Source organism: Leuresthes tenuis, unplaced genomic scaffold (assembly GCF_036924035.1).
Source record: "Leuresthes tenuis unplaced genomic scaffold, fLeuTen1.0.hap1 SCAF_24, whole genome shotgun sequence".
NCBI lineage: Eukaryota > Metazoa > Chordata > Actinopteri > Atheriniformes > Atherinopsidae > Leuresthes > Leuresthes tenuis.
Window position 1 is genome coordinate 8154427 of NW_027325378.1, and position 19234 is coordinate 8173660.

At 38.8% G+C, this 19234-nt stretch overlaps 1 protein-coding gene across 1 annotated transcript in view; it reads left to right on the forward strand.

Annotated features, from left to right (window-relative positions):
• Nucleotides 1–19234, forward strand: part of LOC140285017 (CD276 antigen-like) — a 46579-nt gene that overhangs the window by 10651 nt on the left and 16694 nt on the right. Inside the window, exons 2-3 of the mRNA XM_072379072.1 lie at nt 16492–16797; nt 17030–17296. Coding sequence (XP_072235173.1) covers nt 16492–16797; nt 17030–17296 — 573 coding nt within the window. The remainder of the gene's footprint in view (nt 1–16491; nt 16798–17029; nt 17297–19234) is intronic.

The following is a 19234-nucleotide window of genomic DNA, read 5'->3' on the forward strand; positions in this document are numbered from 1 at the left end:
AAAAAAAACAGGTAAAGATCATCTATAAATAAAAAAAAAAGTGTATCATTTATCAAACTTAGAATGTGTTTTTTGTAATCTTGGTAGCTTTAGTTAATCAAAATGAAAATTTTCACCCCAAAAATTGTTTTTAAACAAATTCTATGTCAAATAGACTTTTGAAGAGTTGAGATATTAGTCAAAAAGGTTGGAAAGTTCTGTGATGATTCGCTATAAATGGATCATAGTCTAGCAGTCAGGCTGATAGACACAGGCACACAATAAAAAAAAAAAAATTTAAATCCAAAAAACGCACAGATCACAAGGGTACACCAAGGTTTGCCTGACTAAGGCTCACAGTAATAGTTACCCAGCATATCACCAGCAGCTCACACACACATTTGTGTTCTGTGGAACCTTCGGCTCTTCTTGCATCACTGAACATCACAAAATGTTTCTTGTAGTTTTTCCACAGTTTCACATTGTAAATACTGGAATTCACTTCATCTGTACTAGCACCCCTTTGTACAGAACTTTTGCATTGTTTGTACTTCTGTCGGGGAATCTAAAGTCTACTAGCTTCACCTTGCTACCAGCTCTCTCCCTCCTTTTTTCTTGGGTGAAAATTACCCTTAAATGTGCCAAATAAGTCATATGTAAATGTGTATTTTTCTAGTTATTCATTTTAAAAATCATTGCAATAACTGTTCGCATGAAAATGCTTTGGTTTAGTGACATACAGAGAAAGTTTTGTGACAGTAAAGGGATTTGATATGACATGCTAAGATTGACATGGTGGCAGCAGCTGCAGTATTAAACTTTAAACTTACCTCCTTTGGAGAAAGTCAGCATGCATAGAAACATCAAGAGATTCTTAAACCTTCTCAAATTCTTGTGAACTTTCTTTTTGTTCTTCAAGACTCGTTGCGACATGTCTTCATTTGTCTTGGAAGAACACAGGGAACAGTTCGATATAAGGCTCCCAAAAAGCAGACTGAAAATGCAGATTAAAGATTCTTGATACTTTTTAAGAATGATCCGGGATGCAGTCAGAGCAGGTGAGTCCTCCCAAAAAGTGGGCAAGTAGTAATCCAGGTAAAAACCCAGCTTTACAAGATGGCTCTAGAAACACAAACTGGGAAACATCAGAAAAGACAGTTACTGACTGCAGCAGAAGCAGGAATAGGCCCAATGTTACTGCAAAGCAGACACAGTGAAGACTGGTGATCAGTTTAAGGAATGACAGCCACACCCCCGACACGCACACACACGCACATCTGCAGGGGAAAGACACCTCAGTTAAACTGCCATAATGTTTGTGCGGGAGGAAACCATAGACCGGAACAACATTGTTGAATTGAATTTGCATTGAAATTATAGGAAGTGGAATTTAATTAATTGCAATTCAGAAAAATTCCTTCTTCTCACATATCAGTGAGAATGTGATACATTTTTCTTCCAAATGAAAGTAGAGACACTAACATTAAGCATACATTCCCTTAATATTGAATAATTAGCAATATCTTAACTTCCAAGTAATCAAATGAATCAATGAAATCAATGTTTTGGTAAATGCAATTCTCATTTATTAAAGTTATGTACAGAGTAAAGGTGTAGCAACAGTTCCCCAAATGTTTTGTCATTGAGGCAGCATCGTTCTGGTCTGAATATCTTGCCTGCAACACTAAATATCCTCTCAACGGGTGCAGAGGAAGCAGGTATGGCCATATATTTGCATACAAGTATACCTATGTTTGGTTTTCTTTCCAGAACAATAAAGGAATTGTTTAGCCAAACATGGTGTGCTTAAGTAAACTGGCAGCTCATGTGAAGCTGTGTCAATTAGGACAGCAGTTGTTTGAGTCTCCGTGTCGGAAAAGTATCTGAGGCGTTGCCTTGTTTGAGTACTAATGTCAGAGGTGGCACTGATGTTTGGACATACAGATTCAACTTTTGCAGCGTGAAGATTTTTGATTATGATCGGTTCTTCACCATGACACCAGTCTAGTTTAGATCTTGGATCAAGCGTTTGCTGCCACCTGATAGCATTCCATATCCTTGAATTTTACTAGTCGTCTCTCAAGTAAGGTTTGTAAGGTAGACACAAACTTCTTGTTTCCAGTCATCTTTGATAGCATGTCTCAGTCCTCTAACACAACGAATAACCAAGCTTAATGTGACAACTTTATCTGCCTGACAGCGGTCCGCGTCTTCCTCAAAGGATTCCAGAACCTCACAAAGTTCCTGAATGATTTTTAGTTCATACACTGATTGTGTATTGGGCAGTGGAGCTCAGTAAGGATATTATTTGGAACTTTAAGGACTGACCTCAGCTTCTTTAACTGGCTATTCCAGCGGGTGACATTAGCAGGTTGAAGTTTGTGCATTCCCTCCAGAACCTCCGTAGCATGGTTGGATTTATGGCAAAAAGCGACAAGTTTCTGGACCGTGCCTAGGAGGCTTTTTATGGAGCTAGTATCACCAAAGACATCACACACTACCAGTTGGAGACTATGAGCAAAGCAAGATAGTCTCTCTGGTGGAAAGTACATAATCTCCTCTTCTACATTGACCACTTCTAGATCACAGGTGTCATCCTCTTCATCGTCACTCTCACTGGTAACACGAACTGGTGGAAACAGAATGAATGCCTTCATTATATTGGATGCATTGTCAGTTAGAATGAATGACACCTTGTTCTGAATATTGTATTTATACAGAATATCATCATAGACCTGGCAAATGTTTTCAGCTGTCTCCCTTTAAAACGCTGATAGCTCAGCATTATGCTCTTCAAATTGAATAGAAATACTTATAGGTAGTTTATTAATAAGTACTGGCGTACCCCTGGTGCCAGAGGACGGGCTAACTGGATCTACCTTGAGCATGAGCTCACCTGGTCCACCAGCCCTCCATCAAACATGAAACTCCAGAACACAACCACAGTCCAGCAGACTGAACAGCAGCTTCACTGTTACGGTGTAGTGGTGGAGAAGTGGATCAGCAAGCTGTAGGAAAATGGAAATCTGACAGCGATTTTCTTAGAAAACAGAAGCCAAAAACGTAGAAGAGCCAGAAAACCATGAACTAAACCAAGAAAAGAAAAACAAACCAGATGGAACAAAAATAGACGAACAGACCACAGATAATGACTTTCAGGATAGCAAAAGCAAGGATCTGACAAAGAGTGAGTTTAACAGAGGAGTAGATATACTGAGGGTAGCTAAAGAGGAAGTGGCTGCAGCTGCAGTTGATTGAGTTGGAGACCAGAAGTGGAACTAAGAACCAAACCTGGGAAACAGGATTCTAGGAGTAATGACAAGATCTGAACACAGGACTGATAAAATAAAGCTCAACGAAGAACACAGAACAAAAGACTAAGAAATGATTACAGAGAAAAGACTGAACTCAAGGACAAATAAATCACAAGAAACCATGAGATTAACTACAAACAAAAAAGACGACTCAAGACAAGACCAACAGAATAAATTCTGATTCAAACCCACGACTCGAGAACAGAAACAAGAAAACAGAAAAACCAAGACAAGTTTCACAAACCCTGACATTTAAAACATAGAATCATACTGCAAACGTAAAAAAAAAGAAAATAAAAAGTTAGTTTGATCATTATTTTTTTTCTGATGCAGTTCACACTCGTCAGATTTGTCCCAACTATTATTCTAACATGTTCCTGCACAGGTTAACATGTCCCCAAGTTAACTGTTTGGAAACAGGTCATTGGGTATTAATTTAAACTCTGTACTCCTGAGGTTATAAAGCTGACTTGCAACATGTACTGCTTTTGTTTTCTACAGTTCCAGTCAGGACAGCTCAGTTTCTACATACATACCTTTCTCAGCTGCAGTAATAATTGTTGCTCTCAAATTTGTGTTGGGCGTGTTGTAGCATGCCTCAGACCACAATAACTGCCCTCATCATTTATAGGAATCAGACAAGTCTTTTCACACTTGTGCAGCACCTTCACACAAAACAACACAGGAATATGAACAGGATATACAACAATGTTTTTGGTGATCATGATGTTTCTGTGCTTGATAAAAGTCTCCACAGGTGAGTCTCATGTTCATTACTGCAGCTGCTGCCACATGATCACACAGCTTTGCTTGCTTCTTTCCCCTCATAGCAAGATGTTTACGTCATGGAAAATGGATCAGAATCACATCATTGTATTAAAATCCATGAAAAACATGCAGAATACAAACACCTTTAAACTGTATTTCTGTGTGAAGTCCATAAACTGTCACACAGCTGAAGATTTTATGCAGAGTTGATTCAATCATTTTCATTATTTTAATGCATCTTTTAGATGGGGAAATACGGTTTAAAGAGTTAAAAAATAAATGTTTTCCCTAAACTTTATCTTTGATCAGCAGCAGGTAGAGTTCTTCCCGCCCCTTTCAAATGGAAGTCAAGCATGTCTCAGACCATTATAACTGCCTCTACCTTTGAGAGGAAGCAAAAACGGTCTGTTCAGACCTGTGCTGCAACTTCACATCAAACATTACAGGAATATGAACAGGATCAAGAATATCCTGCCATGTTTTTGGTGATCATGATGTTTCTCTACTTGATAAAAGTCTCCTCAGCAGGTGAGTCTCATGTTCATTACTGCAGCTGCTGCCGCAGATGTTTTTGCTTCTTTCAAACTTTCCCCTCACAGGAACAAGCTTTTGTCATGACATCATGTTAAGTTGTTCTAATCTTTATTGGTTCTGTTTTTTAGTGCAACAGATGTTTGTTAAGACACTGATTCACTTTAACTTGTTATAACCGTGACTGTGTCTGCACAAGATTTCCAGGTCAGGAGCAGATGAGCCTGAACCAAAACTCTTATTTGAAGACTTTTCTTCAGCTTTTATCAAAATATTTCATGCTTCCCTCTCATTTTCTAATGACCACAGTATATATCAATATATTCACGTCATCATTAGGTGATCTAGCTTAACTAACCCTAAAAACAGAGCTCTCTCTAAACAGCTGACTGATATGCGCGCCTTTATTTAGAAATTTTGGCGCTGGTATCAGTTGACTAATCACAGTCCAGCTGCAGCCGAAGCAGGAAGGAAAGACGACAAAAAGAGAAAAATAATATCAGCAGCTGACAATGTGAATGTTTAATTAACGAGCTGATCAATATCACTGCCACATCTTTACAGCAGCAGTAGATCTGATTAATTTCTGATTGTGTATTTCATTAAATGTATGTAATACAGATTATAAACTATATTCCATCTATACAAACTAAACTAGATTATAAACTATGTTTATATAATATACATGTCTGTTCTGTCAGATTTAACACAGTCAGAGGGCTTTGCAACATGTACTGCTTTTGTTTTCTACAGTTCCAGTCAGGACAGCTCAGTTTCTACATACATACCTTTCTCAGCTGCAGTAATAATAGTTGCTCTCAAATTTGTGTTGGGCGTGTTGTAGCATGCCTCAGACCACAATAACTGCCCTAATCATTTATAGGAATCAGACAAGTCTTTTCACACTTGTGCAGCACCTTCACACAAAACAACACAGGAATATGAACAGGATATGCAGCAATGTTTTTGGTGATCATGATGTTTCTGTGCTTGATAAAAGTCTCCACAGCAGGTGAGTCTCATGTTCATTACTGCAGCTGCTGCCACATGATCACACAGCTTTGCTTGCTTCTTTCCCCTCATAGCAAGATGTTTACGTCATTATTACATGTAAATGTTAGGTTGTTCTAGTTTTTATACAACAGCTGGTTGTTACAACACGAAATCACTTCATATTGTTGTACTCATGACTGTACATGGATCAGATTTCCAGCTCAAGAGAGGGTGAGTTTTAAGTGAGACTCTTATTTACAAATATTTCTATGCAGCTCCATATTTTGATTGAAAGGCTTTTTAAATGACATTTGAAATGGCCCGATCAGCCTCTGATTTTACTTCTGGAGTTTCTTGCTAACATGATGCAGGTTGACCAATCACAGTCCAGCTGCAGCCGAAGCAGGAAGGAAAGATGACAAAAAGAGAAAAATAATATCAGCAGCTGACAATGTGAATGTGTATCAAATTTAGCAAATTTGATACACATTCACATTGTCAGCAATACACTGCACACTCATTTAATATGTATAAAAAATAAATATTTTTTTATTTCAATGATGACTTTGATTAAATGTTAGTTCCAAGTCAGCAGAAACCACCTTCAGAGGAATAAGTCTTATATAGTAATATATAGTAGATGTAATATAAGTTATATATTTAATCTTTTTTTCTCTGTGACCTGCCTTATTCCCACATTTTATGAAATATAATCTGGTGCCAATGAGAATAGTTATTTTCTTGAGTGAAAAACAGAAGCATAAAAACTAGAAACAGAAGGATGATAGAGGAAACTGTCACATCTAAAGACCGGCAGATCTGGGGCAACACTTGCATTGGCAGCCGTCACAGTCAGTGGTTTCTGTGGGTTTTAGGACAGTCAGCATGATGCAGAAATGTGAAGAGAACATTTCATGTTATTCTCTTCTTTTCTTTAATCAACTGCACAACAAAAAGGTTAGTTTTTGATGCAGGTCTCCACTAACAGGTTTCACCTTCTGTTTCAGATACAGAGCTGTCCTGTGTTGTCATGGAGATCTGCATCTTACCGTGTAGTTTCCATGGTGGAGATGATACAGTTATCCACTGGATTCAGCTGACAGCGGGACACTCTCGTGTTCACTCTTTCTACCAAAACAGAGACCAGCTGCGACTTCAGGACCAACGTTTCAGAGGCAGAACTTCACTGTTCCAGGATCAGATCTCCAGAGGAAATGCCTCACTGCAGCTGACAGGGGTGAAGATTCAGGACCAGGGCAGATATGAGTGCTTCATCAGCACCATCAGAGGAAACAAAGACACATTTATCAACCTGAAAGTGGACGGTATGAGAAACACTCAGTAAAACATCAACAAATACATTTCTGTTACACTTTATTTGAAGGTGCACTGCAACTTGAAGAGAAAACTTTGTCAGAACTGAAATGTCAGCTTCTTTTAAAATGGAAATTAGATCATCATCAAACTTGAATCCTAAATCAATGAGCAGCTTTTTTGTTATTTTGTGCAGCTCCAGTCAGGAAAGTCAGCATCGATCAGGTAGGAAACAGGATCACCTGCAGCTCTAACTGGATCTACCCTGAACCTGAGCTCACCTGGTCCACCAGCCCTCCATCCAACATGAGCCTCCAGAACCCAACTACAGTCCAACAGACTGAACAGCAGCTTTACAACATCAGCAGCTCTCTGATACTTTCAGACAGTGACACTGATCTGATCTACAGCTGCACCGTCAGCACCAGAACAAACAGCAGGAGAGCTACTTGGAGACAAATCTGTGAGTATTTTTACTGATCTGATTGACTGCAGGATACATTATTGATAATGACTTAAGGCAGAGATACATTAATCATCTTCAGATAAAGTCTCACAGAGATTAGATGAAGTTCAGGAGACATTCAGACCATTTCTGTCTCTGATGAGTCAGACTGAAAAGTTCAGAAGTCTCTCTCAGAGACTACAGTATGTGGGTGTCCTCTAGTTTCCTCCTACAGTCCAAAGACCTACGAGTTACATTAACTACAGCAGGTATCAGGCTGGGATAGAACATGGATGGAGAGATGGATAGATGGGTAGAAGATGCTGGAACTGTCATTTCAGGGACTTTTATATCATGAAAAGATGAAAGAAGAGATCCTAATTCAGAATCTGTTGATAAAAAGCTGAATATGTTTGATTCTGTGTTATTTCTGCTTCAGTTATTGGCAGCTCCTCTGAAACAACAATCCCCTGCTCTGCCTCAAACACTTCTCTAACAAGCCTCATCTGGATATTCAACCACAATCAGATCATCCTGAACAAAGCTGGTCCTGATGTTACCTCCACAGTGTCAGAGGAGTGGAGGCAGCATGTGAAGGATGTTTCAGAGTCAGGCAGCCTCACACTACAGGACTTAACTTCACTTCAGCAGGGAAAATACACATGTGAGCTCAGTAACTCTGAGGAGACGATGATAGCTGACATCTCTCTGAGGATGAGTCCAGGTAAAATAACAAGTTAGAACCTCAGGAAGTGTTTGCAAGAAACTGTCAGTTATCTGTAATAACTGTGATCTTATTGATGTAAAAAAAGATGAAGAAACCTTCATGAAGCATCCAGGGAGTCTTCAATTATCTATTCTTCTTATTCAGAAAATTCAGCCAATGTTGCAGTCATCATAGCCTCAATGGTTGTAGCCATTTTGATTGTAGCAGCAATATTCATCCTGGTGAAGCTCTGTAAAAAGATCAAAGGTAAAATCACCGTCTGCATCAATCTTTAAATAAATTCTGTGAATGTTCTTTGTGTTAATGATGTTGTCATCTGAACTTTTTACAGATCAACCAGAAAACAGAATGTCAGCCAGAAATGAAACAGAGTAAGTCAGTCTTGTTGTTTTCTAATTAATCTGCACTCCTTCATCCACCTCAAATAAAAAGAGATCAGGTGTGAAGATCCGTCTGAGTTCACATTATAAGAAAACATTAAACACACTTAAGTTAATAACTTCTGTTTGACTCAATGAATAATTTTACTGTGAAAAAATAACTAGTATGGAATTGAACTCTTTATTTGGATTTTATTGTAAGTTTTTGTACATTTTGCAACAGAAGCAGAGATGTTCAGGATACTCATGAAGCACCGACTGATGATGTCCCGTCTGACTCCAACCATCGAGCCTCCAACATCCCTCTGATTCAGTCAGATGAAGACTCTGATGAAGAGGTCTGTGACTTTGTTAAATGACTGTTATAAATGTATTTTCTTGACTCAATGACAACAGTAAACTGATGAAAACATTGATATATTGTGAAAATAACACCAGCTTCTTGTGTTGGTGATTATTTTCAAACCAGCCATGAAAACATGCAGCCGTTTTACATTTTCAGGAGACCATAATCTGGTTTATGTACCACCTTTACCCACCAACAATGAGCACTGTTTAGGAGGGGTGGTGGATATCCATCCCAGAGAGCCCAGCTTGACTCCTGCAGGAAGCTTTTCTTGTCTTGTTGTTTTTATCTATTTTACAACTCTTTCACTCGGTGGTTTTACATGTTTTAAAAATAATCTTTGTTTCATGGTTATCTGTTTGAAAGTGAAACATTTGCTTCATATTTGGGTAAAACAATTCTATTTCCAATCAGATACATCACTGATATAACTGCACATTTCATCAAGACAATCCTGTGAGGGGACAACTTTGTTGCTACAGCAACGACTTATTTTTAATTAACACAATACTTTAACATAAAAAACTAACTGATTTTTCAGCTTAAACAGTTATCTCAGTCAGATTTCCATTAAGTTGGCTAGATTCAACAACAACATCCATGACATGAAACATGTTTAGTTAAACTGACATAAGATGTTTTTTCCTTTGTTTACAGAGTAATTTAAATGGAAAAAAACTACAAATGAAGAACAGCGTTGTGCAATAAACCAGTGGGACCATCACTGACACCTCTTCTTTGGAAATATGATGAAGGACTAGGACTGTGAAGCTCTGGACCACTTTAAAAGAAAATTATTAATCTATGAAGAGATCTGTTAAAGGAAACAGGTTGTTGAAGCAGACACCACAGAAGCAGTTGCCTCTTCTTCTGCTTCTCCCCACCATAACTAGAACTAACCAGTGTAAGAATTGGGGGTGCACCGATCGATCAGCTGGCCGATTTCCTTAATTTTGGGCGATCGGCCGATACTTGCATGTGAAACCGATTTTATCTACCTCCGCAAAGGTCTTAAAATCAGCCACTGTCCCTTTTTCTCTGCCGTGAGATAGAGCTGACTGTCTACCTCGTGTGCAGTTACAACAAGTTCGTATTGTTTCACGGGTATTGTTCAATGTTTTTTTAAAAAAAAGATTTGGACACTGAAGGTGTATGCTGTCAGACTGACCTTATAACACCTGACAGTGTCAGTTATAAAAATAAAAAAATATTGGTATCAGCGAAAATCGGAATCGGCAGGTCAGGCTTTTTAAAGATTGGTGATCGGTGAACGGCCAGAAAACTGTCATCAGTGCACCCCTAGTAAGAATCATCCAAAAGAGCATAAAGATAGAACTTTTTCAAAATGTTAGAACCCTCATTTTGTACTTTGAAAATTTCAAACAGAGTCCAGAGGAAAGTTTTATGTTTCATGAAGTCTAACACTGAACAGAGCATCATAATGATGAAACACCTGGATTACAACTAGATTAGTATTTAGTCCTAACTCATTTCATTAAGTCCTAATAATCAATCAATAATTGAATTAAAGACTCTGTATTTTATATTTATCTTTTGTTTACTGACACAAAGATGTGGTTAAAAGATGCAGATCTGAAATAATCAAAGTTACGAATCAAAGTTTCTTTAAATGTAGTTTTGGCTTAAAACACTTAAAAACATGTTTATATAAAGAAACATTCATTAAAAATGTAAAAACATCTGTCGACTTGCTTCTGTTTTTATTCTTGTAACTTTTTCTTTTAAAAATTTTAATCGAGTTTCTCTGAAAAATGAAAGAACTATTGGTAAAAGATTCTGCACTTACAGTCTCTTTCCAGCAGGTGGCGCTTCAGTCACATCTCTGGACTGTAGACGACTGAACTAATAGTTCTCGTTTCTTAATCATATCTTTTTCTTGAAGAAACATGAAACTCTGTCAAACAGTGTCACTCTTTTGAAAAAAATGTTTTATTCTTGATAAATCTTTGGAAATCTTGTTACATCTTGATAGAATAACATTTGTTTTACCCTCGGTTGCCATCATTCGCTTTGTGCTTCATGAGTCTTTAACAAAAGATGAGATTGTACAGGTAATGGGGTGTGTTGTTATCTTTTATCAGGTTCATTTTATTTGATAGCAGGATTATTTGTTATCTCACTGACTTTATGTTGCTTTTCCTGAAATCCTCACATCCAAAAAGCCCGTTGTTGTGTTTAAAAAGATTCAGTTGTGTGTAAAAATGTATTTTTCTGTGCACTCAGGGAACTTTTCTCCTCTCAGGTACTGTTGAATAGTCGAAACATTCCCTCATATAAACTTTTCCTCTGCTCTTTTCCTTTAAATTAAGGAAAGATGTCAGGAAAAGTTCATCAGGACTAACCATGAGATGAGCACTGAAACTACAGATGTTCAATAATTATTCTACAAAATGTGCTTTCGAGACTTTGTCTAATTCATTCTTATCATGCTGTTTAATAGAGGTTATATCACATTAAACGGCAGACTGTAACATTAAATATTACTTTATTGCCATTGTTGGCATTGTGAAAAGAAAACAACTCAAAGGGGAAATGAAGTGTTGTCGCAGGCAGCTCACACTCACCCTCCTGTTCTCATATTTACCCACACAAATACAATCAAGCATTGCTTTGGAAGTTACAGCAGCAAAGAATTGTGGGCCTGAATTCTTTCCATCATGTCTTAAAGGATGCACCGTCAGCACTCGGATAAACAGCAGGAGAGCTACTTTCAGTGAGCTGGGTCAGTATAATTTGCATCTAAACCAGTAAATCAAGTTCATTTCAGCACTTTTTAAAATTTGTCAGTGAATAAAAGTACACAGATTCACATACAGTGACATGTCACAAAAAGGTCAGTGATATTTTATCTTAGTTTCTTTACCAAAGATTAGTTATTTTGTTTCCCTCCTGATTTGTATCACATCTTACTCAGAGTAATAAGATACAATCCCAATTTAAGCCACTAAATTGCACACAGTGAGCATCAAATAGACCCAGAGCCCGGGGAGGGGGCACCGGGGAATATCCCAGGCACCAGAGGATGGGCTAACTGGATCTACCCTGAACCTGAGCTCACCTGGTCCACCAGCCCTAAATCTAAGAAGAAACTCCAGAACACAACCACAATCCAGCAGACTGAACAGCAGCTTCACCGTTACGGTTTGGTGGTGGAGAAGAGGGATCAGCAGGCTGTAGGAAAATGGATATTTGACAGCAAAAGCCAAAAACTCAGCAGAGCCAGAAAACCATGAACTAAACCAAGAAAACAAACAAGATGGAATAAAAGAGACTAACAGACTGCAGATAACGACTTTCAGGATAGCAACAGCAAGGATCTGACAAAGAGTGAGTTTAACAGAGGAGTAGATATACTGAGGGTAGCTAAAGAGGAAGTGGCTGCAGCTGCAGTTGATTGAGTTAGAGACCAGAAGTGGAACTAAGAACCAAACCTGGGAAACAGGATTCTAGGAGTAATGACAAGATCTGAACACAGGACTGATAAAATAAAGCTCAACGAAGAACACAGAACAAAAGACTAAGAAATTATTACAGAGAAAAGACTGAACTCAAGGACAAATAAATCACAAGAAACCATGAGATTAACTACAAACAAAAAAGACGACTCAAGACAAGACCAACAGAATAAATTCTGATTCAAACCCACGACTCGAGAACAGAAACAAGAAAACAGAAAAACCAAGACAAGTTTCACAAACCCTGACATTTAAAACATAGAATCATACTGCAAACGTAAAAAAAAAGAAAATAAAAAGTTAGTTTGATCATTATTTTTTTTCTGATGCAGTTCACACTCGTCAGATTTGTCCCAACTATTATTCTAACATGTTCCTGCACAGGTTAACATGTCCCCAAGTTAACTGTTTGGAAACAGGTCATTGGGTATTAATTTAAACTCTGTACTCCTGAGGTTATAAAGCTGACTTGCAACATGTACTGCTTTTGTTTTCTACAGTTCCAGTCAGGACAGCTCAGTTTCTACATACATACCTTTCTCAGCTGCAGTAATAATTGTTGCTCTCAAATTTGTGTTGGGCGTGTTGTAGCATGCCTCAGACCATAATAACTGCCCTCATCATTTATAGGAATCAGACAAGTCTTTTCACACTTGTGCAGCACCTTCACACAAAACAACACAGGAATATGAACAGGATATGCAGCAATGTTTTTGGTGATCATGATGTTTCTGTGCTTGATAAAAGTCTCCACAGCAGGTGAGTCTCATGTTCATTACTGCAGCTGCTGCCACATGATCACACAGCTTTGCTTGCTTCTTTCCCCTCATAGCAAGATGTTTAAGTCATTATTACATGTAAATGTTAGGTTGTTCTAGTTTTTATACAACAGCTGGTTGTTACAACACGAAATCACTTCATATTGTTGTACTCATGACTGTACATGGATCAGATTTCCAGCTCAAGAGAGGGTGAGTTTTAAGTGAGACTCCTATTTACAAATATTTCTATGCAGCTCCATATTTTGATTGAAAGGCTTTTTAAATGACATTTGAAATGGCCCGATCAGCCTCTGATTTTACTTCTGGAGTTTCTTGCAAACAGGATGCAGATTAAAACAGGTGTAGAGACAGAAACAGGTTCCTGTGGACAGTCGTATGTCTGGAACAAGGAACCGAATGTAACAAGCTCTTTGTCAAAACAGAGCACCCCAGAATTAAAATTGTCTTTTGATTCACCTTTAAACTGTCACAAAAAGGCATTTTCCTGTACAAACAATTACAACAATCAAGCATTTTCTTCATATTTTAACAATGTATGAGGGGTAACAAAGACACAATTTGAAAATGACCCATCAGATGTTGAGTATTTTTGTACTTGTCATGTATGCTACTTAGAAGGAAAACTAAACAAATGGACTCCTTCACCTCTACTTTCGACTCCTGTTGAGGAGGAACCATTTGAGGCTTACTGTAGACTCGGAGACTAGAATCGCTGAAGTTTTACTCTACTTTTGGGTTATCAAAGGTTATGCAAACAGCTCGGGGAACTGGCTTTGTATTCAGTGTCTTTGTGAACATTCTGCTGCCAGCGTCCTGGAAGTCTCATGTGTGGTCCTGAGTGGGATGGGGGTGTGCGCCCCCTGCTGTTTGCTTTTCATAAACCTGTGCAGGAGTCACTTGGGTTCTCCTGATGTTGATGCTGCATGGGTTCCTTTCTAGACCAGCTTTGCCATGACTATGGGGTTACCAGGCATTCCATAGTGGACTCTGTAATGGAAAAATAATTCTTATATGCATTGTATTGAGTGTTACTGTGTATAACCTGCAGATGACCTCCTGCAAGATACCAACACATCCTGTTTTTCTCTTTCCTCCTGAGGGCATCATGTGCTCGCTACTATATGCAAAGTTGCTCAGTTGAATTGAATCGATATAAGTAAGTGCAGAGGTGAAATTGAAAGTCTTCAGGTTTGATTTAAAAGTAGAATTTATGCTGACCTGCAGTCACTTGGTGAGTTTGTTACACATATATGGTCCATTAAAATTCTCCGTGTTTAGTTCCAACTCTGGAGTCAGAAAGCAAACCTCTTCTATTTTTTTGTCAGACAGGAAGCCAGCGTGGACACCTCAGGAGTGAAGTGATATCATCCACTTTTCTGGTCTTAGAGAGAACTGTTCTGAATCAGCTGCCTGATCCATCTTTCATGCAGACCAGTAAATACACTGTTACAGTAAACAAGCATTGACTGTCAGTGTGATATTTAAATGAGCCAAATAAGCCTCTGTGATCAGCACTTTGATCCCACGCTCTGTAAACGGCTGCTTTTTCTTGGCAAACAAAGTAACTGGACTAACTGGATCTACCCTGAATTCAGAACACCACCACAGTCCAGCAGACTGAACAGCAGCTTCACTTTGACAGAGTGTTAGAAAATTCCCTCACAGACAACGGCTTGAAACCAAGAAATCACTCAAAGGCCTCAGTATTTTACTTGCAAGGGGAGAACAACACACAAACCTTCTCTCTGCAGATTCACAATAGTTCTCCAGCAAGTGATTGCCTCCCTTTACCTTTTATTTGGTATCACACACACACATGCAATCTTCTACTATATTCCATGTGCTGAGACCTGGGATATATCATGAGTATGCAGTCATCGACTTATTTGGCCAGTGAGAAGATAATGATCAGAGTGAAGATAACATGCCTTTTTGATAGACAGCTCTCTTTGTCTCACCTCTCCTCCTTGTGAGTTTTTGCTATATGATGGCCTCTCTGTCCTTGACATTTATGCAGTGATAATAAGCAGATTTTTCAGACACAGGGGATTTCTTAGAAAACAGAAGCCAAAATGTAGAAGAGCCAGAAAACCATGAACTAAACAGAGAAAACAAACAAGATGGAAAAAAAGAGACCAACAGACCGCAGATAATGACCAGATCTAAACACAGGATTCAATGCAGGGACAAAAGAAGCATGAGAGTAACTACAAACAAAAAAGACGTAACCAGCAAATGGATTACCGCTGGTGCGTCCCTCATTCTTGATGGTATTTATGCTTTAGCCCAACACAGTTACTCTGTGAATCCAATTCCCACTCACACATTAAAATGGCTAAAAAGAACTCCCAACTCCACACAGGTGATAGTCCCTTATGAGCCCATCACAATGGCAGGATCTGTGAGTCGACCAAATAATTTATATGATTTATAGATAAATTTATAAATTCTATATGATAAAGCTGCATTTTAAGGACAGAAGGGAAGATGGTACTTGGAGCTGGGACAGTGTACTTGGCTGTAACTAGAAAGGGAAAGTAGATAAGAACGCTCAATTATAGCCAAGGAGCAGTGACGCAACAATTTGCATTATAACTGAATTGTTTTTGCCTCAGAGTCTGAGCAGCTCTGTACTTCGTACTGTGTTGTTCTCCCTTGCAAGATATTATTAAAAGCATCTTATCTCCTCAGAAAATAACTGACTCTGTGCCTTATTAAAATTTCCACCAGAATTCAGAGTAATATGAACCAATCGTTTGATAGCGTCTGACTTGGAAAGGTTCTTCAATGTCACTTCTTTACAACCTGTTGCTGTTTGCACTGATTTCCATCGCATGCATAACAGCATCCAGAAGTTAATGCATCGGGCCATCATATAACACAGACACTGAATGAGAGGTCAAGAAAATGTTGTTGAAGATGAATTGCAAAGAATTCATGAGTGGTACCACCTGATAGGTTCCATATTTGTGGGGGAAGTGTTACATCCTGCTTTATTGTGGTATTTTCTGTTCTCAGCTTCAGCTCAATTAGCCATATAACAGGCACCTGTAGCTTGTGGGCTGGGCCTCTATAAGCAGGTCCCTGGTTAGTCTGTCTCCCTCCATCCAGCAGCTGCAGCACCACCTTTGGGTGCTTGGTATATCCTTTGAATGTCTAAAGACAGAGGATCCTTCATATTATTTTAAACAAATGTGTGATACACTGGTCCTTGTTTTCATTCATTTAAAATCTGATTCCATCACCTTAAATAAGCTTTTGTCTGCCATTCTAACTAACTGAATAAATCTTAAAGGAAAACTATGATATAAGAGGACTCTTTCTGTTAATATCTTTAATAAAAGTGTCCCAAGACCTTTGAAAATAGTTCTGTTGGATTAAGATGTTGTTGTTAATCATCAGTTGAAAGTTAATTTCTCTTTATCTAATGTTTCAGACACTGAGGTGTCCTGTGTTGTCTTGAGAAGCTGTGTTTTACCGTGCAGCTTTCAGGGTGGTTCTGAGGTCATCATCCAATGGATTCAGATGACATCAGGACTTATTGTCCACTCACACGAAAACTACCAAAATCAGGTTTCCCAGCACTTCAGAGGCAGAACGTCACTGTTCCAGGATCAGATCTCCAGAGGAAATGCCTCACTGCAGCTGACAGGGGTGAAGATTCAGGACCAGGGCAGATACAAATGTCTCATCAGAGCCATCAGTGGAATCAGTGATTCAATTATTAACCTGAAAGTGGACGGTATGAGAATCACACTTTAATTTTTTTTAAAAAGCAAGAAAACAGGATAAATATAATAGTAATAAGATTTTTTCTCTGTTTTACAGTTTTTCTTCAAACATAATATAAATATTAACCAGTGCACATGGGACATACACGATTTTAAACCCACTGGCAGTTAAAATGATCAAATATTTTGTGATCTATTTAAAGCTCAGTTATCAGAGTCACAAACTGAATTCATATATTGCAGCTCCAGTCAGTGAAGTCAACATCGATCAGATAGGAAACAGGATCACCTGCAGCTCTAACTGGATCTACCCTGAACCTGAGCTCACCTGGTCCACCAGCCCTCCATCCAACATGAGCCTCCAGAACACAACCACAGTCCAGCAGACTGAACAGCAGCTTTACAACATCAGCAGCTCTCTGATACTTTCAGACAGTGACACTGATCTGATCTACAGCTGCACCGTCAGCAATCACAGAAATAAAAGGACAGCTACTGTGAATAAACTAGGTAAGTATTTGAGACGTGGTGTCGTGATTAAACTTTATTATTGTGGTATGTCATGCTGCGTATAACAGATAAAACTTCCTGATCTTCCCCATTCGGATGTTAACTGTTCCTAAAACATATTAATTTTGATTATTTTTCATTAATCTATTCTTTTAAATATCATCATTAATGTATTTAATCAGTCAGTGGTTTCTGTGGGTTTTAGGACAGTCAGCATGATGCAGAAATGTGAAGAGAACATTTCATGTTATTCTCTTCTTTTCTTTAATCAACTGCACAACAACAAGGTTAGTTTTTGATGCAGGTCTCCACTAACAAAGGTTTCACCTTCTGTTTCAGATACTGAGCTGTCCTGTGTTGTCATGGAGATCTGCATCTTACCATGTAGTTTCCATGGTGGAGATGATACAGTTATCCACTGGATTCAGCTGACAGCGGGACACTCTCGTGTTCACTCTTTCTACCAAAACAGAGACCAGCTGGGACTTCAGGACCAGTGTTTCAGAGGCAGAACTTCACTGTTCCAGGATCAGATCTCCAGAGGAAATGCCTCACTGCAGCTGACAGGGTTGAAGATTCAGGACCAGGGCAGATATGAGTGCTTCATCAGCACCATCAGAGGAAACAAAGACACATTTATCAACCTGAAAGTGGACGGTATGAGAAACACTCAGTAAAACACCAACAAATACATTAAGACAAATGTAAAAAAACTTTTTCTAACACTTTATTTGGAAAAACTTTGTTAAAACTGACACTTCAGTAAGTAAAGTCAGAATTGATCAGGTAGGAAACAGGATCTCAGGTATTTAACTTGAAGAGAACTTGCAAGAACTGATATGTCAGCTTCTGTCAGTGAAACAGAGAACCGAATCATGTCTAAACATGCAACAGGATGGTGTTGGTGCTCTTTGTACCCTGCACATCTGCACAGCAACAAGACGCAGCTGCTCAGTGAGACAGTAAACATCTCTGACTTCTGCACATACTGTATGTTTAAGGATATTTCCAAAACATTCGTTGGGTGTAAACTATGAACCCGGAAAAATCATAAGATTTTTGGTGTTAAACTCTGCAGTCTGCTGCAGTCCAGATGTGTAAGCCCTGTCCCAACTTTTAAACACAGACAAGTTCCATCCATCCATCCATCCATCCATTTTCTATACCGTCAATCCGTCAGTCGGGTAGCGGGGGGGCTGGAGCCTATCCCAGCAGTCATCGGGCGAAAGGCGGGGTACACCCTGGACAGGTCGCCAGTCCATCACAGGGCCAGACAAGTTCCCTTTAAAATATTTTTTTTATACAGAATAAGCTGTTTGAATTAATTGAAAACTATTGTATTCTGTTCATTGATGCCCATGGACATGTTTACATGTTACATAGTGTCCCAGTAATTGGAAACAGGATATTGTGTAACTTATGTAACTTCACATTTAAAATCTGCTGGCTTGAGTATTTATTTTCTTTAGAAATGAGATCATCATCAAACTGGAATCATAAATCAATGAGCAGCTTTTTTGTTATTTTGTTTTGTGCAGCTCCAGTCAAAAAAGTCAGCATTGATCAGGTAGGAAACAGGATCACCTGCAGCTCTAACTGGATCTACCCTGAACCTGAGCTCACCTGGTCCACCAGCCCTCCATCCAACATGAGCCTCCAGAACCCAACCACAGTCCAGCAGCCTGAACAGCAGCTTTACAACATCAGCAGCTCTCTGATACTTTCAGACAGGGACACTGATCTGATCTACAGCTGCACCGTCAGCACCAGAACGAGCAGCAGGAGAGCTACTTGGAGACAAATCTGTGAGTATTTTTACTGATCTGATTGACTGCAGGATGCATTATTAATAATGACTTAAGGCAGAGATACATTAATCATCTTCAGATAAAGTCTCACAGAGATTAGATGAAGTTCAGAAGACATTCAGACCATTTC